The sequence below is a fragment of the Ambystoma mexicanum genome, chromosome 12, assembly GCF_040938575.1.
Source record: "Ambystoma mexicanum isolate Mex_15411 chromosome 12, UKY_AmexF1_1, whole genome shotgun sequence".
NCBI classification, from domain to species: Eukaryota; Metazoa; Chordata; class Amphibia; order Caudata; family Ambystomatidae; genus Ambystoma; species Ambystoma mexicanum.
In genome coordinates, this window is record NC_090936.1 from 1,000,935,457 (window position 1) to 1,000,962,765 (window position 27,309).

At 48.2% G+C, this 27,309-nt stretch overlaps 1 protein-coding gene across 2 annotated transcripts in view; it reads right to left on the bottom strand.

The window, feature by feature from the left end:
• Nucleotides 1-27,309, bottom strand: part of LOC138514188 (transmembrane protein 116-like) — a 254,026-nt gene that overhangs the window by 127,785 nt on the left and 98,932 nt on the right. For both annotated transcript variants that reach the window (XM_069629521.1, XM_069629522.1), the window contains exons 5-6: nucleotides 21,563-21,655; nucleotides 16,621-16,676 (exon numbers count right to left, since the gene is read on the bottom strand). In XM_069629521.1, coding sequence (XP_069485622.1) covers nucleotides 16,621-16,676; nucleotides 21,563-21,655 — 149 coding nt within the window. The remainder of the gene's footprint in view (nucleotides 1-16,620; nucleotides 16,677-21,562; nucleotides 21,656-27,309) is intronic.

Below are 27,309 nucleotides of genomic sequence, written 5' to 3' on the forward strand. Positions count from 1 at the left end.
ACCTGAAGGTGTCTCACCCTCTAGTCCCCAGGGATTTGTCATCCAGGTTGCCAGGATACGGCCATCGCTTTTGGATCCAATTCCTGGTGGTGGACCAGTGCGGGAGGATCATCTGGAGGAGGGGTCTTCGGGGAGCAGAAGTAGGAAACTGGATGGCCAGACGCGGTATCCCTTTCCCTGTAACACCAGATAGGATAGTTAGGAACTCAACTCCCCCACCCCCTTTCCCGACATGAACACTTTTTCACGGACACCTCACTGTGAGAGAAAACGGACTAACACCTGAGCCGTATACCTGACATGTCCCAACACAATGGTCAAGCAGGGTCAGACAATTACTGATCATTACACACACCTGACTTCGATCAGACTTCCCCAAATGGATAAAAGGCGGAGCGCAAAAGCACACTCTGAGCAAGGCAAAGCACATCAGGAAGCAGCAGTTCCAAGATGGCAGTTTAATACAAGGAGAAAGACGGCACACCCAGAGAGGGTTGCAAGGAGAGAAGTGCCCTTGATCTTTTCAAAGAAAGACCGCTACTTTCATGAGCCTTTGAGAATAAGAAACATAAGACCCGGAATCACAGCTGAAGAAACCTGCATTGTGTGTCGGGGGCACCCGGGGCTCTCCCGTGTCGATAGCCAAGGCGTTGAAGAGCATTTGCCGCTGTGGTACTGTCTTTGGCTCCTACAACAAAGCTGCGCCAGTAAAGTCAGCACAGCCGGTGAGTTGGGGAGACTGATACCAGACCGGTCTATGGTAAAGCCATGGTTACAAGCTGCAACATTGTATAGCGAAAACTGAAGAAAACAGTGTGTGAAGCGTATGTGACAAGCGACGCAAATATAATTAAACAACAGATGAGTGACTGAACTTTTGAAGCCAAGACAGATACTGCAAACAGAGTGGTCCGGCGCCATGTGGGTGCTCATTCGAAGATCTCTGTTAGGTATCCAACTGAGAGGTGGCAAATGTAAAAAAGAATTGTGAAATCGAAGTGGTCCTGCAACAGGTCAAGCCAAACCCAATACACATTTGAAAGTCTTCGTTAGTTTATGCTAGCTGAAATTGGTCCGAATCCGGCTGAGGGAGACTAATTGTGTAAGAGGAAGGATCTGAGCCCGGCTGAGGGGGATCCAAAGTGACAATCGTTGTATTAAAGGGATCTGAGCCTGGCTGAGGGGGATCCAGGGTGAACAGTGAATCACCGGAATTGTGTAATTGTAAGAGGAAAATAACTTTTCATTTGTTTTATTGCATTGGGCCCTCTGAATCAAGAGAATTTGATAGGTAAAGAGACGTGGGCACAGAAGACCCTTATGCTAGTGATTGAATTGTATCCTCGTGCCAAAGAAGCCAGAGATTGTACTACGCTTGAGTGAACTGCCTTGTCCCGTGCTGAAAACATGGGGAAGGGAGGCCAACGACCTGTACATCTTAACCTATCATTTTTGTGAACACCTCTTTCTTTTTCATAAACATTACCCCAACACTATTTGTATTTAGAGGTAAGGATTTGGCAATCGGTTTTTTTGTGTGTATTTTCACAAGATAGTAGTAAGACTGCATTATTATTATTATGTGATGGCTGTAACGTGCTCCCATATGTAGATTTAGGATTAGATAGGCGTTTATCATACCCTTATTGAAGTTCAATAAACACCCTTGAACTGTGGTCACTTGTGTCTGTCTTACTGTTGATACCATGCCTTTCTTACAAGGGGCAATGCATCTCAAAATGCAATTGCTGATAACAGATGTGCTACACCATGAGTTCTAAGATCACTGAGGGACACAGGCACCAGAGAGACGTGTTTAGGGATCCCAAAAGGGACTCTTCTTTATTTATGAAACACACTTATTCTTTAAACTTTTCCTTTTACCTATCCCTAGGATTTCCCTGGCATGAGCACCAACTGACTGGGGACCTGCTACCCCAGCTCACCTTTCCTTGGAGGGGTCTTGGGTAGTCTGACGCAACAGACCCCTTGCCTTCTCTCAGGCCACCCACATGGCGTGTCAGGCCAGAGGGTGGTCCCATCTTGCTAGGTGCCTCAGGCAGGCCACCACACTATCCCACTACCTCATTCAGGGCACCTCCCCTCTACCCCCTTTTTCTTCTTAATATCTGTACATATATATGTATTTAATCTCCTACCCCTACTTAACATTTAAATCTACATAACAGTACCTTTCTAGATAACACCCATTCTACTTTTCCCTACTTAAAATACTACTTAACAATACAAAAATATATACATATAAATATACATACATATATACATTGACATACCGCAGATATACAACATATACCTACATATAAATAGTATGCCACAAGGGGACTGACTGCTGCTGTCAGTCACCCCCTTAACAGTACCTTCAAGGGCTGTCTCTGGGGAACCATGCACACTGTGGGCTGGCTGCCAATCTGACAGGCTCGCTGGGGGCCTCTCTCCTGATTATATATGAGGGTGTGGCCCCTCTTCTCTCTTCAGAGTGGCCCTGTCCACCACATGCGGCCACCCATGCTCTGCTGGTCTTCTGTGTGGCCCCCCTGCGCGAGTGGGTCTGCCCAAAGTGAGAAACCAAAGGGTGTCTCACCCGCTAGTCCCCAGAGATCTCTCCCTCAGGTTGCTAGGGCTCAACCATCACCTTTGTATCCAGAACCTGGGGGTGCACAAGGGTGGAAGGATCACCTGGGTGAGTGGTCTTCGGGGAGTGGGGGTAAGGCAGCTGATGGTGAGATGTGGTATCCCCCCCTTTTTTGTTCACCTGACCCATCCTATTTTTTAAGATTCTCCCAAGTTCCAACCCCCTCCTTTCTATGCGCAGAGGAAGAGGATGACTGAGAGTAACAAGACTAACTCTTATACATTGTATTGGACATGTCTGGTTAATTGGGTCTGGCAAAGTCAGGCACTTGACTCTAAGTGCATACATCTGATAGCAATTTGCTCTCTTGACATAAAAGGCGGAACATAGAGACACACTCTGAGCAAGGTGGAACACAAGCATGAGCAGAACTTCTGGGGCAAAGGCAAACCTACTGGAGCAGAGCGACAGAACAAGCGACGAGAGCAGCGGGTTGAAAACCCCAGGTGTGCCCTATAGGAGGTTGTTGCCTCGAAAAGGCAGCAGAAAGCACGTGGAGAAGGTCCAAAGTAGAAGGCTGTATTGTGTTTCAAGGACACCAGCGACCCTGAGAGGTTCAGAGTTGGGGAGGCGAGGTCAAGCCTGTGGTACTAACCTTGACTCATGAATTGGAAATCGTAAAACCAAGAAAGAAACGCACACAGCCGGTGAGTTGGCAATCGACCTGAGAGACCGGTGTGTGTTAAAGAAAGATTGATGTGGCAACATTATATTGCAAGTGAAGGCTGCACATGTGTGGCTGAGATGCGAAGAAAGGCAGACATGTGAATGAACTTTGAAGTAAGGACAGCTGTGAAATCAGTGATATTGAGTAATGGAGTGGTCCAGTGAAAGGAAGTAGCCCACTCGAAAGTCTCAGTGAAAGGTGCATTGTTCATAGCGATAAAGTCGATGAACTGTAAAAGCAAATTGATCAAAATTAACACAGAAGGGGAGAGTAAAAGCTAAACATTGAACTTTGAGTCGCAGTGGTCCTGCGGAGGTCTGCAAAGAAAGCCACGCACATTAGAATGTCTTCGACATCCAAAAACGGTATCAGCCCGACTGAGCGAGATCCGAAGTGTAATAGGTTTGGGTAAGGGAGCCCCCTGCAAGTATTATTGAATTTTGTTGTGAAAGGTCTGGGCCCGACAGAGGGGGGCCCAGCAAGGTAAACTTTTTGAGGTCTGAGTCCGACAGAGGGGGAACAACGTGAACTTGTGTTTTGAAGAGGTCTGAGCCTGACAGAGGGAGACTGGCTTGAACTTTTTGTTGAAACATTATTTGAAAGACGGAAAGAGAGACTTTAACGTGGAAGGCTAGCCGAACCTCGATCCACGTTTTGAACTGTTTTTTGTTAAAAACCCAAGCCAAAGTGTGTCATCCTGCCTACGAGGACTGCCTAACTCCATGCTTTCTAACATGGGGAGGAGAACTGATTCAGCCACATTCATTCTTTGAACACTGATTTTCCTTTATAGACATACCTCCTATATACACTTTTTGTACAAGAGACAGGGCAGGCATTAGGTTTAGTTAGCATAGGCCATTTTGATTTGACGGGCTCCACTAGGACTGTTTGGTTTATCATTTGATGGTCGAGACTACTCCCATCTTAGTTATAGGGCAAAGTAGGAGTTTTTCCAAACCCAGAATCTTTAATAAAGGTTTTACAAATTGTACCTTTTATGTCAGTGTCATGCTTGTGATACCATGCCTCCCCTAAACCGCCATCACCACTGCTGTCTGCAACCTCTTTCATTCTTCTTGGTGTCCTTGTTGGAGTGGGGGCCACCTACGATCACCCCCACGACCGCGGCCCTTTTTAAATCTTCTAGGTGGGCCCCTATTGGCTGACATCCCCCATCGCCATGGGGCAGCTGAGCTACCCCTGGCATAAGCATTTTGGCACCCTGCCTCACTCTTCAAGGGGCTCCACACATGCAGACTGCACCCAGATGTCTGGGGGGTGCTTGTAAAGACTGGTAGGGGGTGGTCTGTACTTCTGCTCTCTATATGGTAGAGGGGAGGCACAGAGGACCCCAGCCTAGATTCTCTATTCGGTAGCTATGGTTGAGCAATCAAGGCCTAGCTTCTCAGGAGGTGATGCAGGCTGGTTCTTAAGTACAGTGTAGTCCCCAAGCCTCCACAAAGGAATGTCCACACACTGTATTGGTTAGAACACAGTCTTTATATAATCAATATTCAAGGTTATGTACACTTATCATGATAACTCACTTTGTACTTAGGAAAATCAACAATGGCAAATATATACAATTCTACAGTGGTACCACCCTTTGTATTAGATCTCATTAAAGTGCATCAACAATACTGTAACAATGTCACACAGATCAATAGAGTGAAACCAGCAATAGAGAGAGGAGAGAAAATAAGATGGTTGAGCAATAGGCATAATACTGGCCCCTACCACTAGACACAGTTCTGTGTGGGGATCCCCCCACCTGGGCAACCTGTAAAATAAAGATATAGCACAAGCCCAGTCCATATATTGTTCTGCAAGTCTTATTCCCTCCTATAATGTTTTTACCCCCCCCAATGTACCTGGTGGAGTCGAGTTGTTCGAAAAGGCGTCAACAGATCCTTCTTGAGCGACCCCCTTTCAAGCGGGAGTCACGGATCGTCGAGAGGCGTCGAGAAGCGTCGAGGAATTTGGCGTTCGGCGGCGGGGAATCGACGGCCCTTCTTGAATGCCTTCCCTTTCAAGCAGGAGACACGGGGCGTCGAACGTCCGTCGAGGAACTCGGCGTTCGGCGTCGGGGAATCGACGGCCCTTCTTGAATGCCTTCCCTTTCAAGTGGGAGACACGGGGCGTCGAACGTCCGACAACAAACAGGGTAGAACGGCATCGATAAGGCGGCAGCTTCGATCCAAGCGGTGCTCGTCGACGACGGAGCGTTGGCGTCCTGCAAGGCAGAGGCGTGCGGGGCACCTCGATGACAATTGTTCTGGACTGCAAAGATTGTGAAGACGGGGGCCCAGCAAGGGCGTTGAGTCGTTCGAGTCTTTGTGGTCTTCGGGTGGCGGGAAACCCACCGGCAGGTTTCTCGTCGGCGCGTTGGTCGTCCTCGACTTTCTCCGGCAGGATAAAGCGGTCGACGGTGCGGACGAGGGAGTCCTTCGATTCAAATGTTCTTAGGCAAGGAGCGGACGGCTCCGGTCGTCGGCGGCACGGCGTCAAGTGGTTCCCACGGCTGGGCAACACAACTTCGACAGGCCTCCAGCGGCTACACAGAGCTGCGGACCCTGGTCGACGGCAATGGACTTCGACGGCGGCGATGTTCGGGTGCTTCACTTCGATCTCCTCGGCGGTCCGGTCTTGGGTCGGCAGCCTTTCGAGGGTCTGACTTCCAGGGCGCTTCGGCGAAGATGTAGCGGTGCTCGATGATCCCTCGGAGCACGGGAAGAGGGCGCCTTACCAGGTCCTCTCTCGGGTCAGTCCTCGACGAATTCGGCAGCTTTCAGATTGGTCGAAGCAAGTGCAACAGCAAGTCTTCTTCTTCCAGCTGGGCGTCGAGGATCAGCAGTTCCAGTTACTCTTAGAGTGGAGACTCAGCTTCTGAACGCTTCTGAACAATTACCAGTGGTGAGAGGTCCCCAGATATACTATTCTGTCTCTCATCCACACTGCTGGCACACACTCAGCAGCCAATCATACAGAAGGGCATTCATGCAGTCAGTCAGCCAATCAGGCACACAGTGCATTCAGGCCACACTCCTCCCTTTCAGACACTCACAACAAGGAATGTGGATTGGGACAAGTACCCAGCCATTCAACACTACACACTGCATTCAGGCCAGTTTCGGGCAGGGCTGTCTCAGTCTTTGTCTCTCATGCCAGAAACCAGACAACCACAACAAGGAGTGTATATAGGTCACACACTCCATTTACCCAGGTCCCACCCACAGGAGGTACCCACAACATACAGTCACTGGGAAGGCTCCAGTCAGTCTAGCTGGGCCTTCACAACAACACCATATATGGAACTTCCACCCAACAGCCAGTCAGGGGAAGGGACAGAGTCAGGGCTTCCCAGGACTTTGGGAAAACAAGGTAACAGGCAATAGAAAGCAAGAGGCCACAGGGGCCATCTTGTTTCCTATCAGGAATCAACTGATCCCAATGGCAGGGCCTGGGTATCCCAAAATGGAGGACACCCAGAGCACCTGTCAAATTCAGCATGGAGCTGCCACCAGCCCATACCCTGCTCTGTGGGCCACCCACAGGTGCCCAAAAACATACACTAGGGGCACAGGGTTGTACCCCTACCCATGGGTGCCATAAGGGTATCCCATGGGTCTGTTCACCAAACCAAAAGAGAGAGCTGCACTGCCAGGAGTCCCACATGGACTCCTGGGCAGAAAACACGACAGAACACACGATAAAAAGCAGTAAAGGACAAGTATTCAGAGGCCCTGTCCCTCTGATGCATTTCCAGCATCACAGTCGCCCCCCCCAGACTGAGGTGGAGGGTGTCTAATCTCCCACGGGATAGACACCCTCATCCAGACGGTCAACATACCTTCTGGAAAGGCCATCTGCATTATCGTGACTCTTCCCTGGTCTGTGCTCTATGGTGAAGTCTAGCCCTTGCAGGCTAATGGACCACCTGAGCAATTTCGGATTCTCACCCTTCATCTGCATAAGCCACTTCAGGGGCTTATGATCTGTTTGGACCTTGAAGGTAGACCCCGTAAGGTAGGGCCTAAAACGCCTAAGGCTCCAAACTATGCTAAAACACTCCTTTTCAACAATAGCCCACCTAAGTTCTCTACCCTTGAGTTGTCTACTGATGAATATGATAGGATGTTCTCTCCCTTTGTCATCTAACTGGGACAAGACAGCTCCAATTCCGGTGTCGCAGGCATCCGTCTGGACGATAAAGGGTCGGCTGTAGTCAGGCGCACACAACACATGTGCCCTACACAGACTTTCTTTCAAGCCATCAAAGGCCCTCTGACAGTCTTCGGTCCAATTAACCTTCCTAGGCTGTTTGGGTGAAGTTAGAGCTGTCAGGGTTGCAGCTATGGTTCCATAGTCTGCCATGAAATTGCGATAGTACCCAGTGAGGCCCAAAAAGGCTCTCACCTGGGTTTGAGTAGTGGGAGTCTCCCAGTTCTGTACATCCTGTACTTTACTGGAGAGAGGTTGGATTTGACCCCCTCCTACCTCATGACCAAGATAGGTAACTTTCCCCTGAGCTATCTGGCACTTGGTGGCCTTGATAGTGAGGTTAGCCCTTTTCAAGGCCTGCAACACCTTATCCAGATGTGTCAAATGCTCTTTCCAGGTGGAACTGTAGACGGCAATGTCGTCTAAGTAAGCCACACAAAAGGCTTCCAGCCCACTGAGCGCATGGTTGACCAATCTCTGGAAGGTGGTAGGGGCATTCTTCAACCCAAAAGGCATGACCCTAAACTGGTAGAGTCCCTCAGGTGTTGAGAAGGCTGTCTTTTCCTTGGCATGGTCCATCAGAGCTATTTGCCAATAGCCTGAGGTAAGGTCAAAGGTGCTCACAAATTTGGCAGCACCTATGGTGTCCACGAGCTCATCAGCCCTGGGCAATGGGTGCGCGTCAGTTTTGGTGACGGCATTGACTCCTCGGTAGTCCACACAGAACCTCCAATCCTTGGTACCCACCTGGGAACTTGCCTTGGGGACAAGGACCACTGGACTGGACCAGGGACTGGTTGAGGGTTCAATAACACCCAGATCCAACATCTTGGCGACCTCAGCCTGGATGTGGTTCTTGACGGTATCTGACATACGGTAGCACCTGCTTTTGACAGGCACACTGTCACCAGTGTCAATTTCATGCCGACACCACGGTGTAAGGCCTGGCGTCAGTGAAAACAGAGAGGCATACTGTTGGAGCAAAGCCCTGCAGGCCCTCTGTTGCTCTGTTGTCAAATCCGGAGAGAGATGTACTCCCTCCACTGAGCCATCCGGAGGGTTGCTATGCAGCAAATCAGGAAGGGGCTCACTCTCATCCTCTTCTTGCCCTGAAGCTAGCAAGAGACATGAGACTTCTGCTCGCCGGTGGAAAGGCTTGAGCCTGTTGACATGGAATACCTGAGGGGCTACCCCAGAGGCTCCCATGTTAACCAGATAATTGACTTCGCCCATTTTGGAGATGATCCTGAAGGGTCCAGTCCACTTGTCTGTCAAAGCTCTAGGCTTGGTAGGCTCCATCACAAGGATTTCCTGTCCCGGAGTCCAATCCACTTGCGAGGCTTTAAGGTCATGCCAGTACTTATTCAATTCCTGGCTGGCGTTGAGATTTGCTGTTGCCTGACCCATCATCTGTGTCATCCTCCGTCTGAGGCCTAACACATAGTCCCCCACTTGCTTGGCGGGACCTGGAGGGGTGGCTCCCAAGCCTTCTCTGATCAAGGCGAGGGGCCCCCTCACGGGATGTCCAAAGAGTAACTCAAAGGGGCTGAAACCAACACCCTCTTGAGGTACCTCTCTGTAAGCAAACAGCAGGCATGGCAGGAGGAGATCCCATTTCCTCCTTAGGGGTTCTTCCAAAGCCCCTAGCATGCCCTTGAGAGTTTTATTAAATCTCTCAACCAGACCATTGGTCTGGGGGTGGTAAGAGGTGGAGAAAGTTGTAGGTTACCCCGCACTCTTTCCACATGGTTTTCATGTAACTAGACATGAAGTGGGATCCTCTGTCAGAGACAACCTCCTTGGGGAATCCAACACGGGTGAAAATGCCCAGGAGAGCCCTGGCAACCACCTTGGCAGTAACAGTCCGAAGGGGTATTGCCTCAGGGTACCTGGTGGCATGATCTACCAAGACCAGGATGAACCGATGTCCACCTGAAGTGGGAGGGTCAAGGGGACCGACGATGTCGATGCCCACCCTCTCAAATGGTGTGCCAACCACTGGCAATGGCTGCAGTGGGGCAATGACACTGCCTCCAGTCTTGCCAGACAACTGACAAGTTGGGCAGGTCCTGCAGTGGGACTCCACCTCTACTCCCATCCGTGGCCAGTAGAAATGGGCAGAGAGCCTCTGCTTAGTCTTCTTGGTCCCAAGATGACCAGCCAAGGGCACCTCATGCGCCAACTGCAGTAGGAAGGGCCTGTAAACCTGGAGTACCACCAACCTCTTGAGGGCACCAGGTTCAGGCTTAGTGGGCTCACTAACAAGGAGCTCACCCTCCCAATAAATCCGGAATGTCCTAGGCACTTCTCCTTGTGCCTGGGACAGGGCCAGTTTCCTCAGTCCCTCGAGAGAGTGGCACTCTCTCTGTCCCTTACAGAAGTCTGCCCGGGAGGGTCCCCCTTCAGCTAACAAGCATTGAAGGTTGGGATGATCCTCCGGGTTGAGAACCTCTCCCACAGGAGAGTCTTCTGTCTCTTCTCCCACAGGAGTTGAGTTTGGGTTTTCCACTGGACCCAGCCTGTCCGGAGCATGGATCCCAATGGGTGCTGTCGGAACAGCAGGAAGAGAAGGTGTTCCCTCCACAGAGGTGGCCTTCTTGGTCTTCCTTCTTCTTGCCTTAGGCCTCGCCTTTGGCTCGGGTACCTGACTCACAGCCAGACCCGGTGTCACCTGTGACCTAGTGACTGCAGCAGCAGTCATGGGAAGACCGTCCGAGATCAACCCCAACTCTACTAGATCATTTCCTAACAGAATGTTAGCAGGGACATTGTCCTGAACCAGGACAGGAAGCTTTGCTGTCTTGTCTCCAATCATGAGTGTGACTAAGGCTACAGGCGATAATTTGGGAGGCCCACCAGCTAACCTGGTGGTTCTCAGAGGAGCACCTACATAGTCCTCTGGCTTGAGCAGGGTCCTGTCCATCACTGTCATGCTTGCCCCAGTGTCTCTCAAACCAGTAGAAGGCTGGCCATTCAAGAGGACACTTCTCAAAAACCTACGGGTGTTCTGTGGGATAGTCGCCAGTACTTCTGCATACTGGTCCCAGGCCCCAAGGGACACTAAGGAAATCTCTACCGGAGCACCAAATGTGATCCCGGTAGAGGAGGGGAGGACAGTGGCCTCCACCTCAGACACGGGGTAAGGGTAGGTCAGGCTGACAGCCTGTACTCCAAGTGCCTTACCTTTACACTTGGAGTCACCCCTTCTGTGATCCAGAGCCCCACAGTCCCAACAAGTGCCAGGAGTGCGGGGTACGGTACTGGAACCACTGGGAGCCTGCTTTGCAGCAGGTGGACCACTACTCTTATTCCCACCCACATATGACTTATCCCCACTAGATTTTTGGGTCTTGGGAGAGGGAGGTTTAGGTTTACCCGACTGTGACTGCTTGTGGGACTCCTCAGCTTTCTGAGAGGCCCCCTTTTCTTTGTCCTTGTCTTTCCCACTGGAGTCCTTAGGGGACACCCGGTGGGAGACCCACTTGTCAGCCAACCTAGCCAGCTTAAAGGGGTCCAAAATGTTTTGGTCAGCCACATACTGACGCAGCTCTGGTGAACAGGCTTCAGAGAAATGCTCAAAAAACAAGAGGTGGGACAATTCAACAAAAGTCTTAACCTTGTATCCATCAATCCACCCCATCATGTTCATGTGCGCAGCACTCACCCAGTCAACCCAAGACACATTCTCTCTTTTCTTAAAATCCCTGAACCTTTTAAGGTATTGGGTAGGTGTCTTGCCAAACTTGGCAATCAAAGCAGACTTCATACACTCATACTGACCCCTTTCTTCCACACTCAGCTTCAGAATACAGTCATATCCAGTTTGAGGCACTCTGCTTAACAAACACTTAGCCCAATCTCTTTTATCAACATCATGAATCACACAAGCCATTTCAAACTCTTCAATCCATTGGAGGATATCTGAACCCTCCACAAATACACCAACCAAATCTTTCATAAACTTGGTGGCTGGGGACCTGACACTCTCACTGGTTTTAGCTGAAGTCTCCACTCTAGCTTTCTCTAGCTGGATTCTCTGACATTCAGTGTCCTGGCTCTTGAGTTCAAGGTCCTTATTTCTGAGTTCAAGATCCCTATTCTTGAGCTCCACTTGTTGAGCCAACTCCTCTCTCTTAAGTTCAGCATCTATTTCCAACTTGCGGTATTCAACGGCCAATTTCATCCTTAATAACTCAAGCTCCAAGGAATTGCTGGGGTTTGGAACAGAGGCAGCAGGAATGGCGGCATTCCCAGAAACAGATTCAGCAGAAACCCCAGGGGCAGAGTCCTCATTGGTTGCATTCCCCCCCCTCATCAAGAGTTTCACCATCAGTCTGGTAGTCCACCAGGGCAGCTATCAGCTCAGCCCTAGACTTATCCACAAAGTCTAACTCCCTGGCTTCACAAGCACTCTGGAGAGCCTCCAAGCTCATCCGAGTCAATTTGCCATTTGCAATAGACTCCATTGTTTGTAATGCAGTTATCTTGTACACAACTAAACCTTAATTTAATAAAGTGCAGATATTTTGTAAGTGGCACGGTTATACACTGATTCTTAAAACCATAAGCATCCCACCGCTGCCACCAGTGTAAAGACTGGTAGAGGGTGGTCTGTACTTCTGCTCTCTATATGGTAGAGGGGAGGCACAGAGGACCCCAGCCTAGATTCTCTATTGGGTAGCTATGGTCGAGCAATCAAGGCCTAGCTTCTCAGGAGGTGATGCAGGCTGGTTCTTAAGTACAGTGTAGTCCCCAAGCCCCCACAAAGGAATGTCCACACACTGTATTGGTTAGAACACAGTCTTTATATAATCAATATTCAAGGTTATGTACACTTATCATGATAACTCACTTTGTACTTAGGAAAATCAACAATGGCAAATATATACAATTCTACAGTGGTACCACCCTTTGTATTAGATCTCATTAAAGTGCATCAACAATACTGTAACAATGTCACACAGATCAATAGAGTGAAACCAACAATAGAGAGAGGAGAGAAAATAAGATGGTTGAGCAACAGGCAGAATACTGGCCCCTACCACTAGACACAGTTCTGTGTGGGGATCCCCCCACCTGGGCAACCTGTAAAATAAAGATATAGCACAAGCCCAGTCCATATATTGTTCTGCAAGTCTTATTCCCTCCTATAATGTTTTTACCCCCCCAATGTACCTGGTGGAGTTGAGTTCTTCGAAGAGGCGTCGACGGATCCTTCTTGAGCGACCCCCTTTCAAGTGGGAGTCACGGATCGTCGAGAGGCGTCGAGAAGCGTCGAGGAACTTGGCGTTCGGCGGCGGGGAATCGACGGCCCTTCTTGAATGCCTTCCCTTTCAAGCGGGAGACACGGGGCGTCGAACGTCCGACAACAAACAGGGTAGAACGGCGTCGATGAGGCGGCAGCTTCGATCCAAGCGGTGCTCGTCGACGACGGAGCGTTGGCGTCCTGCAAGGCAGAGGCGTGCGGGGCACCTCGATGACAATTGTTCTGGACTGCAAAGATTGTGAAGACGGGGGCCCAGCAAGGGCGTCGAGTCATTCGAGTCGTTCGAGTCTTTGTGGTCTTCGGGTGGCGGGAAACCCACCGGCAGGTTTCTCGTCGGCGCGTTGGTCGTCCTCAACTTTCTCCGGCAGGATAAAGCGGTCGACGGTGCGGACGAGGGAGTCCTTCGATTCAAATGTTCTTAGGCAAGGAGCGGACGGCTCCGGTCGTCGGCGGCACGGCGTCAAGTGGTTCCCACGGCTGGGCAACACAACTTCGAAGGGCCTCCAGCGGTTATACAGACCTGCGGACCCTGGTCGACGGCGGCGATGTCCGGGTGCTTCACTTCGATCTCCTCGGCGGTCCCGTCTCGGGTCGGCAGCCTTTCGAGGGTCTGACTTCCAGGGCGCTTCGGCAAAGATGTAGCGGTGCTCGATGATCCCTCGGAGCACGGGAAGAGGGCGCCTTACCAGGTCCTCTCTCGGGTCAGTCCTCGACGAATTCGGCAGCTTTCAGATCGGTCGAAGCAAGTGCAACAGCAAGTCTTCTTCTTCCAGCTGGGCGTCGAGGATCAGCAGTTCCAGTTACTCTTAGAGTGGAGACTCAGCTTCTGAACGCTTCTGAACAATTACCAGTGGTGAGAGGTCCCCAGATATACTATTCTGTCTCTCATCCACACTGCTGGCACACACTCAGCAGCCAATCATACAGAAGGGCATTCATGCAGTCAGTCAGCCAAACAGGCACACAGTGCATTCAGGCCACACTCCTCCCTTTCAGACACTCACAACAAGGAATGTGGATTGGGACAAGTACCCAGCCATTCAACACTACACACTCCATTCAGGCCAGTTTCGGGCAGGGCTGTCTCAGTCTTTGTCTCTCATGCCAGAAACCAGACAACCACAACAAGGAGTGTATATTGGTCACACACTCCATTCACCCAGGTCCCACCCACAGGAGGTACCCACAACATACAGTCACTGGGAAGGCTCCAGTCAGTCTAGCTGAGCCTTCACAACAACACCATATATGGAACTTCCACCCAACAGCCAGTCAGGGGAAGGGACAGAGTCAGGGCTTCCCAGGACTTTGGGAAAACAAGGTAACAGGCAATAGAAAGCAAGAGGCCACAGGGGCCATCTTGTTTCCTATCAGGAATCAACTGATCCCAATGGCAGCGCCTGGGTATCCCAAAATGGAGGACACCCAGAGCACCTGTCAAATTCAGCATGGAGCTGCCACCAGCCCATACCCTGCTCTGTGGGCCACCCACAGGTGCCCAAAAACATACACTAGGGGCACAGGGTTGTACCCCTACCCATGGGTGCCATAAGGGTATCCCATGGGTCTGTTCACCAAACCAAAAGAGAGAGCTGCACTGCCAGGAGTCCCACATGGACTCCTGGGCAGAAAAAAACGACAGAACACACGATCAAAAGCAGTAAAGGACAAGGATTCAGAGGCCCTGTCCCTCTGATGCATTTCCAGCATCACAGCGCTCGAGACAGGAGCCCCCAGGTAGGTCTTTTTATCCTTCTTTGCTGTCTTTTTCTTCTCTCTTCCTTCCTGTCCTTTTCTAACTGTCTTTTTCACACAAGGCATTGGTGCACAATGAATTGTTAGCACTCACGGGTGAGAGCAAGGCAGGAGGCATTTGGGGTCATTTGTAGAGCGCATGGAGGTCTGAGATAGCATTGCACTAGAATATGTATGTCTCAATAAAATGGCCTGGGGAATTCACAAGGGTGACATTAACAAGGTTATACCCAGTTATAACATGAGTCACATTGGACATGGTGTTGTAATGTGAACTCACAAGTTTTTTTTATTAGAAAATGGGAAATGGGTAGTAAATACTCATGAAGTATTTCATTAGCTAATGTAAAGATACTACCGTAGTATTATTGTTTTTCTTTCTTTTTAATATCAACAGTTGATAATGACACCTCATCCCCTGGATGCAAAACGTTTCCTGATTCGCTTGTTACACAGTATTTATATTGTGGACAACAAACACTGATCACTTTTTGAATAATATTGTTTACATGTGTTCTGAACTTGGATTGTGCTTAGTAAATTATGTTGATTTTGTGTTTTGTGTATGTTATGTTGACTATTATTAATCATTGTAATGTTAAAAGGTGACACATTGGCGCTGAAGAAGACCTGTGTTCTGTAAGGTCGAAACACGTGTTGGCAGGAGCATATTAATCACCAACTGAAATTAAATTTGAACGTGAGGAATTTGTTGAAAACTCTCATTTGCGTAAAAATACTGATACTTATTGATAAAACTGTATATTAAGGAGATGATTGAACAATGGGCTGTGTGCAGTGGTTGAACCAATCCCTTGTCTGTTGTTAAACCACTTGTTAGGCTCATAAGGGACTCTGGGTCTACATTGGCAAAACCCTGCAGCAATGATGTTCTTGGGTTGAACATTTGAGCAATATTTTGTGTGGCTGCGCATCAGAGTAGCAGTCCCTGAACCCTCAGTTTCAAGGGTGGGATGGGGGGGTTTGTGTTTTTCGAACTCTCCTTTTTCCTCAGTCCTCTCGGGATTCTTTTCTCCCATGTCCAGCCCATTCTTGGCAGGGGAGTTCAATTTCTTTGCTTTCCTTTCTTTTCTTTATTAAATTTCCATCCAGGCACTTGGTGGGCTGGCTGGTTTGATCCAAAATCAAACACATTGAACACAGACACACACACACACATAGATAAAACATACACTACACATTTAATAAAGTACTTATATTACCCCGGTGTCTGTGTCTTTATTTCTCGATGTTCCCTTAGGGAACAAGCAAATAACCCCTACTAGCTGAGCCCCATGGTGCCACATGCTGCAGAATCCTGGCTCAAAGAGAGACATATATGATTTCTCTTGTACAAGTATCCTGCTAGCTGTCCCTGCATGATGTTAGAATGTTGGTGACTGTGAGTGAATGACAGCTCAATGAATGTTGGATGGGTGATGATGCGTGAGTGTTCTGCAAGTGTCATCTGGAACCTAAGCTGGTAGGCATGACGATGGCCCCTGGGGTTGCTCCCTTGTCATCTACTTCAAAGAGTAACTAGAGCTTTGTTAATAATGTATGAATAAAGCAACATGTTTTTACAAGTGCTGCTCCCTGTCTGTTCCTGTCCTGAGCCTGCAGCTTTTTAATTAAAACGGAAGGCAATTGAGCAGTGCTATGATCGGACAGCAAATGGACGAGACACGAACGCCCCAACAGAGTGACGTGATAGAGGAGGGGTGTGTTGGGACAGGATCTAGGACAGGAAGAATTGATATGGCAGCAATGTGATATACATGACAAGGATGTGAAAGGACAGAACTGCGACTGGACAGCATAGGCACCAAGAACCATCCCAATGCTCCACTGTATGGGGAGTGTGTAAATACCACACTGATATCTGTGTGCAGTAGGCATTGGTCAAATGCAGTAATTCTTATCACAATTATCATACAAATGCAATGTATACATTTGGCAGGATCAGTAAAATACATGAGTGTTATATTGAAAACCAATATAGAGTGTTCATGTTTTACCGTGTATGGTTCAATGTGTTACATGTACAGTTCTTACCAGGCCATGCCGTACAGCACATAGAGTCTGCTTGTCGCCCCAGTATGAATTGTTTCCTGTTGAAAATGAACACAAATACATCCGGATGAAACCCCATGACACTGTAAAAAGCATACAACGAGAGAAAGGACGCATGAAACCCCCTCTATCAGTGTGTCTTACACTTACTCCCACCTCCTTCTGCATGGCAGAAGACGTCTCTGCTTGCTTTTTAAAATGACCGTTTGATAGGATCAGGTGTGGGTGTACCAGGGATCCTCTCCTCCCCCTACCCTTTTTGATGCATGCATGCCTCTTTTTGCAGATGTGATCTGCGACCTTTCTCTTTAACTTTCGACTCCATGCAGATGGTAGGCAGCTATGTGTAGAAAGGAGAACATATGAGATACTCTTGTCCACATAATACAGCCTTAGATACCCACAACTGTCCAAAGTCATGGAATGCCGCTTTGCAATCTCACCAAGAGTAAATCGGATGAAATCAGAGATGGTGAATGAAAGTTTGGATAGTCCCACAGATGTCCTTTCTCCTGGCCAACCCAGCCTGGTGCTGATGTCACACTAGTTCAGGTAGTAGGGGATTTTACTTGCCTCTCAACTTTCCTGCCAACTGTAGATAAGTGTGATTTAAGGCAAGCAAGCTCTAGAATTTGGCTGTATCTTCTTATACCTGTTGTCACATCTTGGTCAAGGCACATGAGTACAATTTACTTTACAGTGTTTCTTGACCCAAACTGATGTAAATGATCTAGCACCAACATCCAGGATCGTCCGTAGGATTAAAGTCATGGGTTACGTTCCTCCGGCCATTTGTGACCTACACTGTCTATAGGAACGAATAGAGTTTAAAGCCCTGACGCTCACATGAAAGGGCCATTGTGGGTAGTGACACAGCCCATGTTGGATAAAGAAATACCAACCCACTGGAAGTTTCCCATCCACAATAAACAACCTGTTGGTCACCCCACATTTTCAAAAGTTAGAACCTAGGGCTGTACATTCTCGCCACAAGACAGAGTGCTCTGAAATGCAGTTAAGAAAGGCATTAAAGACTGTAGGGATAATTAGTGCATGAATTTCAACCGTGCACTAATTTCAATAGAGCCACCGTTCTCAATAGGGAAACTAAGCACCAATGTAAAATTGATTCCTGTGTGCAGCTTTTGGTGATTTGGGGCTGATGTGAGGCACTGATGAGAATCATCCCAAACCAAAGAAGGGGTAATTTGGGAGTTTAGCTATGCACAATATAGTGCAGTATCAGGACTAACAATTAACCCGACTAATTATTAACCCACTAACCAATAACCTTAACAAGCTAAACTATCAGTAATTAGAATGGGGTTGCTTAGGCCATAGTCCAACAGCAGGCTGGGGGTGCACGTACACGCACTGCAAGGTTGGGTTTTTTAAAAATAAATGCACAAATTAAAAGCTGTTTTACCTTGTGCTGAATGTGAGGCTCAGAGCAATGGGGCAGCGGAATGTGCTATGTAAAAGACAACTCTTTGTATGAGCAGAAAGCTGCAGGAAACAGGATGAAAATATTGCAGGTTCATCCGGGTTTGAGAAAGAGTGCTGTATAAAGGTGAAAGCAGAAAGGGTTATGGAAAATTTACTGGAGCTGGCTAAAAGGAGAGCTGTTTGATTGATGAACTCACAGAGAAGGCAGGGAAATAGGTGTTGAAATCATATACGTTCTTTAGGAAGATATATGCAAGGGGGACGGAAGAGACGGGAGGATATCATCCAGAGAAAGCAAGAAGGAGGGGGTCAGACAAGAAAAGCGAAGGCGAGCAGAGCACCGAAGGGAGACAGCAGCCGCTTTCAGCAGAGAAAGGAGGGAGGTGGGCAAGGTCCTCGCTGGACTCTGGCAGGCAGTTAGCGGGGAGAGACGGCCTGCATCCTGCTGTGCAGACAAAGTAACAGCGATCACTTGGTAAGCATAAGTGCCAAATAAAGAGAACCATCTTATTAGAGATAATCTTACTCTAATTAGTGAAATGTCAGATTAATCCCGAAAAGGGAAATACCATTTCTTCTTTATTCACTGGAGAACAAATGTATTTTCCTGTACGAAGAGTAACAGTTATATCTCAAGGTGGTATATAAACAAGCATGTGCTCTGCCAAGTTGGCTAAAGGAGGCGTTTTTCCCTGGTGTGGAAGAAGCCAGGGGAATTGATACTAAAATAACTGCAAATATAATGGAAAATAGTATTATCTGCTAAACTGCAATATGATGTTTCCCAATGTTTTACATGTATCTAATGACTGTGCATTGTGATGTTGCTCTCTGGGCGTTTTTTTATGGTCTGCAGAAAATGTATAAAGTGAATGACAGAATCACAGAAGCTGCGTGTGGTTGGTTATTGTGTGATTTGTTTATTGTGTGAAGCCAGGGGCATCTGGTACTGTTTTTTTTTTTTTTTTTTAAATTTATTTTATTGATTTTTCAACACAACCAACAATACAAACCAAACCGCAGTGCAATTAGCATTGTTACATTTTACATTCAACCATCAGTACGCACTGCTTCCCTTATCCCTCCCCCCTCGCGAGCCGGTTTCCATGTCGTTTCCTGTATCTGGCGCACATGAGCGGGCATCGTTATCATCCGATTCTTCCGAATCCACCCCTGTCCCAAATATGCAGGATATCAGTGTCTTCCATGCCATCAGAGAGCCCAGTTCCTCCTCCCAAGACATACAACTTGCCTCCTGCCACACCGCTGTCTCAGCCTCCGCCCATTTCTGCAGGTCATTCCACCACACCCCAACCCGTGGCTTGTGACATTTCTTCCAACCCATGGCTATTCTTCGTTTGGCCAGCACATACGCTAAATCTTTTAATTTACTAACATGTTTCTGCTTCCGGGGTCTGGAGAACCCACCCAGCAGACATGCCCAGGCAGTGTCTACAGCAAGCGTGACCCCTCTCTCTTCCAGCTTGCGCGCCACCTCCCTCCAGAACCCCTCAATCACTGGGCACGCCCAGAACATATGCGCCATGTCCGCATTCTCTTCGTCACATTTGGGGCATGCCTGTCTGCCTGCATTCCGGAATTTGGATATCCTCAACGGGGTTATATACGCCCTATGGGTGACATACAACTGTATTTGCTGTAACCTAGCATTCCGGGACACCCTCCCATGATATCCTAGAGCCCGCTCCCACATCTCGTCTCCCATCTGGGTCCCAACCTCGCTCTCCCATTCTGATCGTAGATATGTCGGTTCCTTCCCAACCTTTGACATCACCATCTCATATAGCCTAGAGATTTCATGTCCCCCTTCCGTTGTATCATATATCCCTTCCATAGTAACATTCAGTTCATCTGCCAAGGTAGTCTCAGGCCATAGTTCCCGAATTCTCTTCCCCAATCTATGATATGTGACAAATTGACCTCCATGTAAACCAACCTCCTCGCTAAGTTCTTCAAACCCCTTTATGGCGCCTTCCTGCCACATGTCACCCAATGTCACCAACCCCACCGGCTCCCAGTGGGTCCTGACAATCCCCCTCAGCTGACCATCTACCCCCGCCAGGGCAATTAGTGGCACCTGCGGAGAACGCGGGAGTGGGTCTCCCATCATTTTGCATGCACGTCTCCACATCTTCCACCCCAGCCTCACCATCGCCGGATTCTTCCTCGTGACAGCCTCAGGCAACCAGATAACTTCCTTTAGATAAAACGGGGCACAGTCTTGCCCGAACAGTCTAAGTTCTGGGGTCTCTTCGTCGGAAAGCCACTTGGACACAAAGGGCATCTGGTACTGTTAGTGGAAAAATTAGTGTTCCTGGGTAATACTAAGTCTGATATTGTCCTAGCCAAAGCGCCCCATGTAAGAAATACTGCACATTGGTGCATGCTCTTAGAAGTACAGAATTACCCGACAAGACCTATCCTTTTAAGCAAGCCTTCTCTGTCTAAGCATCAATTCTTCATGTCTCCGTGCTTTAGTTACTTCATTACTGCCAAGCAGCCAAGTCCTGTATGCTGGTGCTTTACAATACCCTGTCACTGCACTAGAACCACCTAGATCAGTGGTCTGCAACCTGTAGCTCTACAGCTGTTATAGACTACAACTCCCATGATCACTCACCATTGACTATAATGTTTATGAGTGATAGTAGTTGCAGTCTAAAACATCTGGAGAGCCAAAGGTTGCAGACCCCTGACCTAGATCAACATGAATAACCTTTAGATGTGCTCCAGTACCAATGGATTAGGACAGTCCCCATGGCCATGGCCAACCACCAGCTGTGATGCAGAAACAATGACTGCACTAATATACCTCCCTCCCAGAAAATAGCTAAACCTGCACACTAGTATGACATTTGCTGCTTTCATATAGGCCCATCTTCTCATAAGCAGTGATCCGTACAGTTTAATAAACCAAAGAGAGATGGGTCTACATCTGTTTTATGCCCAGCCCAACAGGCATTCCATCATGACTGTGTGATAATACATTGCTGAGGCACAGTGAGGGAGAGGTTTGTAGACCACTTCTAGTGCACACTGAACTACAGTATGATTGGATCCCACCATTTTGCATTCCTGTTGTTGGGGCCATCACTATACTGAAATATGTGTAATTTTATCAAGGCTGTGTTCCATGTGCAGTAGTGATGTGCTTCTAACTAACTCACATGGAAAGGCTATACCAGGGCACGCCTGCTCTGATAGATAGAATATGTATTGTTAGTTACTTGCCTTCACTGAACAGTGCTTCTTCCCCTCCCAGCCCCCACCTCTAACCTTAATGAATATTCTGCTATCTATGAAGGACATGCTTCAACCCAAGTCCAATTGACCATCCAAAAATGTGTGTCTGCGGTCTCGTCCATCATTTCAGAAACTGAGGATTTGGTGGGAGTGCTCAAAAGCTAGAGCTAGGAAGACAGAGAAGATTCGTGGATTGCGCACAAGGGGCACTTACCTCTGTGTTACGTGGATTTCTTAAGCTCCTTACAACTTGGTGTACCTCCAAGGCATAGGCGATCACCATCAGGAATGAGATTGCATAAAACATCTGGGGAAGAAATGAGATATGCTGGGACAACCACATAGGGAGTAAATGTGTATGCTGAGGCATCCATTGGCGGGAGGAGAAAAGACATGCTAAGACATAGATTGGTGGAAGGACTAGCCATGCTTGGTGTAGCCATTACATGTGAAAGAAAGAACACCCTTAGGAGAGGGAAGGCATGCAGCGATAACTATTGAAGGAGAGACTAGACACTCACTGTGGGATCAAGGATGTAATCTAGAGCCATGCTGTTACTTTAATAAACACCATTCATGACAGCTCTGCACCCACACACCTTCAGATATGACAACACTCTTAATGCAACAACTGGGTACACATGCGGGGGTGGAACAGAACATGCATACGCCATGAAGCTAGGCCCCCGCGACACTGGAGAATGAAGAAATGTTGAGATATCAGACATCCACTGAAGGAGAGAAAAGACATGCAACCATAAACACTGGGGGAGAGAGGATATTCAGAAGCATCTGCTGCTGGAGACAAATTAAGGCATCCAAAGTGGAAGAGTCTGGGCATTCTACTACATCCATCAAGGCAGAGAGGACCTACACTGAGGCATACACTGTGGGGAGAGGAGATATGTTGATACACCTAGAGAGAGAAGAAGAGGATTTGCTACTGAGAAACACGATACACAGGGAGGCATCTACTGCGGAAGCGAGGAGGCATTCGGAGACAGGTGGTGAGATACTGTGATATCAGCCGAGGGAGTGGTGGGATGTGGAGTCGTCCACTGAAGCCTATGTTAACCTACCCACTGAAGACCAAAAAGACATCAGTGAGTGAGTAAACATGCTTAGAGATCCATTGATGGAAGCGATGATTGCAGATACATGCATTGATTGAGAGAGGGCACATGCTGGACACCATCAAAGAGAAGCCTCCACTGAGAGAGTGGATGTAGGCCAAGTGTGTCAGGGACATAGGGGACAAACGGGCTGAAAAAGAATGAACACGCATAAACACATGTAAGAGTGAGAAGTCATGGCGAGTGGGTGGCTCACTAATTAAGAGGGGAATCAGTTTAGACATTCCGTTCCGGGAGGCAATAGATATGCAGAAACCCTCACTGAAAGAGAGATGAGGCTGCCAGAGGTATTCACTTAGGGAGAGGAGGCTTCCCAATTCCACTGGTGTCTGCCACTCAAAGGGTTTCGATGCATTGGAGCGTAGGACTGTCACTTAAAGAGTTCAGACCCAAATTGACCCCATGTGGGAAACAGCTGCTTCCAACATACAGTGCATACACACTGTTTCCCGTACAGCCGCTTCCAGCATGCAGCGCATACACACTGTACAGCCGCTTCCAGCATGCAGCGCATACACACTGTACAGCCGCTTCCAGCATGCAGCGCATACACACTGTACAGCCGCTTCCAGCATGCAGTGCATTATACACACAGTTTCTCGTACAGCCGCTTCCAGCATGCAGTGCATACACACAGTTTCCCGTACAGCCGCTTCCAGCATGCAGTGCATACACACAGTTTCCCGTACAGCCGCTTCCAGCATGCAGCGCATACACACTGTTTGCCGTTTCCCGTACAGCCGCTTCCAGCATGCAGTGCATACACACTGTACAGCTGCTTCCAGCATGCAGTGCATACACACTGTTTCCCGTACAGCCGCTTCCAGCATGCAGTGCATGCACACTGTTTCCCGTACAGCCGCTTCCAGCATGCAGTGCATACACACTGTACAGCCGCTTCCAGCATGCAGTGCATGCACACTGTTTCCCGTACAGCCGCTTCTAGCATGCAGCCCATACACACTGTACAACCGCTTCCAGCATGCAGCGCATACACACTGTACAGCCGCTTCCAGCATGCAGCGCATACACACTGTACAGCCCCTTCCAGCATGCAGCGCATACACACTGTACAGCCGCTTCCAGCATGCAGTGCATGCACACTGTTTCCCGTACAGCCGCTTCCAGCATGCAGTGCATGCACACTGTTTCCCGTACAGCCGCTTCCAGCATGCAGTGCATACACACTGTTTCCCCTCCCAGCATGCACTGCTTACAGGTTGCTGGACAGTCAAAGAAAAGGGGCAATTACTGGCACATATGGAATAGCGGAGGGAGGAAGAATCAAGTGTCATTCCACACACATGACAGCAAGCTAACCTTAATCAAAAATCAATTCCAATATCAGTGTATTCCAGAATTTTCCACAGGACAAGACCCTTTGATTACTTCAGAGATGCAGCTTTGGGACCTATTCCAAATGCAGTATATTCCACATCCTGTGGTATATTATGGGATGTCATTGCATCATATTCACCACACACATCCCTCAGTGCATTCATCACCAAGCAATTCACCCACAATATATAGTTTTCAAAAAAGATACAAATAGTATGTTTTGAAAGGGGATAATGATTTTTTGATTGGGGTGCAATAGGCGATTAATGGAGGGCTATGGGGGCTTGTCTCCCTCCGACCCCCCATGGATTTTGGTGCTGCTCTAAATCTATAAACACATAGAACCGTGCCAGTGATGCTATGCACACCAATGGCTGTGTTCACAAAGCCTCGTGCCGTGCTGGCTCAGTCAGTAATACCAAATGCCCGCTTAGTTGTGCCACTGTGTTACTGATGGCACATGCTCCTTAGACTTTGGCAGCAATGCCATGCTCCCCTCTGACTGTGCCAGTGATGTTAGGTACCCTTGTGGCTTTGTTTATGATTCTATGTGCACTGTTGGTTTTTTTGTTATGGTTGTGTCCAATTGAAAGCTACGTTTTGCCATATGCCCACTGGCCGAGTTTGAGTTACTACTACTAGGCCCTTCACTGGCTGTGTTATTAATGCCAAATTACCTGTGTCAGCGATGCACTATGCCCCATAGGATGTATACATGAGGAGGACACGCCCCATTGCCTGAACAAGTGATACCATGTACGACATCACGACTACTTGACTGTGGGGTAATCAACCCCCCCTTTTCTGTACACTGGTTGAGACATTCACCTTTCAATACCGCTTTGCTGCGTCGAAATGAATTATGTATTGTCAAAACCTTCAAAATTCAGTTACTCAGATGATCTGTGGTTCGGATCAGTGATGCAAAAGGTGTGTGGCGGTAATTCCCCCCTTCTTCAGGTGCAGCAGCTCCCGTCTGGACGCAGTCTCCCCAAGAGAACTAATCCCAGTGGCGGCAAACGCATCATTATAACTCTACCTTCTCCACGTGCAACAGTATGCTTCAACATCTTCGCTAATATGTTCAACATAAGCATGTCTTTGCACGATGCACGTTGCAGGACAAAATATTTGAAGCCCCAATTGCCAGAGAGATGGGGTAAAACCGGCAAGGCTACCTCCAACCTCGTAATGAGGCCCGTTTTATTTTACACGCCACATTTTGTTTTCTTTGCACACAAAAAGAGATAAGTTTGAATGTGAAACCCTTTCTCGTAACAAGTCATCGGGCCTCATTACGACCCTGGCGGTAGGGGGTTAATGGCGCCGGTAGAGCTGACAGTGCCGTTAGCCCCCTACCACCTCATTACGATGTCTGCTCACGGGTCCCACTAAGGACGTCTGGTAAACAAGGCGTCCTTAGCGGGACCCGCGAGCAGCCCAAGATGCTAACCACAGGCCCGTCATTAACGGGCCCGTGGTTAGCATCCTCCCATTCCCATTGAGCCCTAAGTGGGCTCAAATGGGATTGGGGATGTACCGGGTCCAGGTTCCTTGAATGGGGAAATACCGGGCCCTCCAAGGTCGGAATGGCCCGGTATTTCCCCATTCAGGGAACCCGGTACCCGGTATGGGGGTAGCTATGCCGCTGTCGTAGTGAGGCCCATTCAGAGACGATAACACACTTGAGGCCTCTTTCGGAGTTTGGTGGTATCTGGGTGGTAAATCCATCCAAATACCACCAAACTGCGTTCCTGTTACCGCTACTTGGAACGTTGGTGTAAGTCCCCATTTTATTTGAGTCCATAGGACTCAATGCAGTATTTTCGCTGCAGTAATTCCGCTGAAAATGGGTAGAAAGTCGACGGATTTACCTCCAGGTCATAGCTGGACGTGAATCCTCCAACTTTACGCCCACCTTATAGTTTGCCGGTACGGTAATGCTGCAGTATTTGGTAATACCAGCGCATTTAACGCACATCACCCAACTCGTAAGGTCTAAACCTTCAGAGCCTGAATCCAGGTACATATCAGCTCACAGAGAAAACACTTTGGCCTAAAGAGACCTAATACCATAATCGGTTTCATGTGATAATCCCGTCCCATGGAGGCCAATCCTGCATAACCTTTTTAGCTGTCTCGGAGCAGCTTCCAAAGGCAGGATTTCATCCCATGGGGGGGATGGGGAGGGTTTCACTCCCAGATCCCCCTTTGCACTGCTCTCCTGCCCCACTCTCCAGCCACACTGCTTGAAGCAAACACACACCCGCCCTGCCACACTTACCCGATCCCATGCTGGTGAGATCTTCATTTCATCAAGGGTTTCAAACCCTGCACCCTCTTTGTGCTGGCTCCGGCCGCCCCTCCCCAACCACCCTTCCTCGTTTCAAATACAGCCCATCGCCTGTTCCCCACACACTTACCTGTTATCCCTTTGGCGTCTGTCTTCCCTCTTCCAGGCCTCAATTCTTATTCCGGTTTTCAGTCATTTAGGCAGTGTTTCCTGGGCAGTCTATTTATGAGGTGGCCAGGGAAACATCGTCTAGAGACCTAATACTGTATAATGCCCCTTGTGAGAGGTCAGTAATGGGAGGCTTATGGTTTTTTCACAATTATAAACTTTATCAAAGAAAAAAGATTCAAAAATTCCTTGCTAATACTACTCTATCAGGGAATTTCATACCAAGTCTAAAGGTTAAGGGAATAACTCCTAACATATATAAACCGGCCCTCATACTGAACAACAAAACATTCAAAGTAGTTCAAAATAACATAAAAGAATAAACAACAATGAACATTAAATAGCATGTGGATGACCTTCACCTGTCCTCTGTACATCTCTTCCACAGGATTGTCCAAAGACAACTTCCACAAATGTTCAAATGAAAAAAAAGCTAAGTCTTGAACCACTTCTTGTAAATTCCAAATAAAACAATAGCTCATCAAACACAATTCACTGGTAACATTTCTTAAACTTTCAGTTGAAAGGATCCCCTTCCAATTCCAGCCAAGAAAGTCGCACCAATGGTAATCCGGGATATCCTCTTTCCAAGATTCTTTTGCCACAGTTCAAGAACAGATTAACAATGTGTCCTTCTGCAGCTTCTCAAGTGGTTATGACCTCTGCAGTGTAGTTAGTATAATTGTCAGGATGCTTCTTCTTGGGTTGTTGCTTTGCTCTTGACAACCACTTTTCTACTTCTGTAATAATGGGAACAGCCTTCTTTGTTCCACAGTATGCTACGACTTCAACTAACTTCAATGTAGTATCCACTGACAGTATTATACACAACTACGGTTCTGTTATTTCACCTTCAACTTTGTAGTTCAGGGTTTTTACAGACAAGGCTCCTCAACCTCTACAGATAGGCAAGGCACTCTTCTTTCCTCTACTCCAAAAAAGGGCAGCCTCTTATCCTCTTCTGTCTTACTGCCCCAAGTATAACCAGCATCTGCTTCAAGACTAACTCTCTCAAATTCAGCAGTCTCA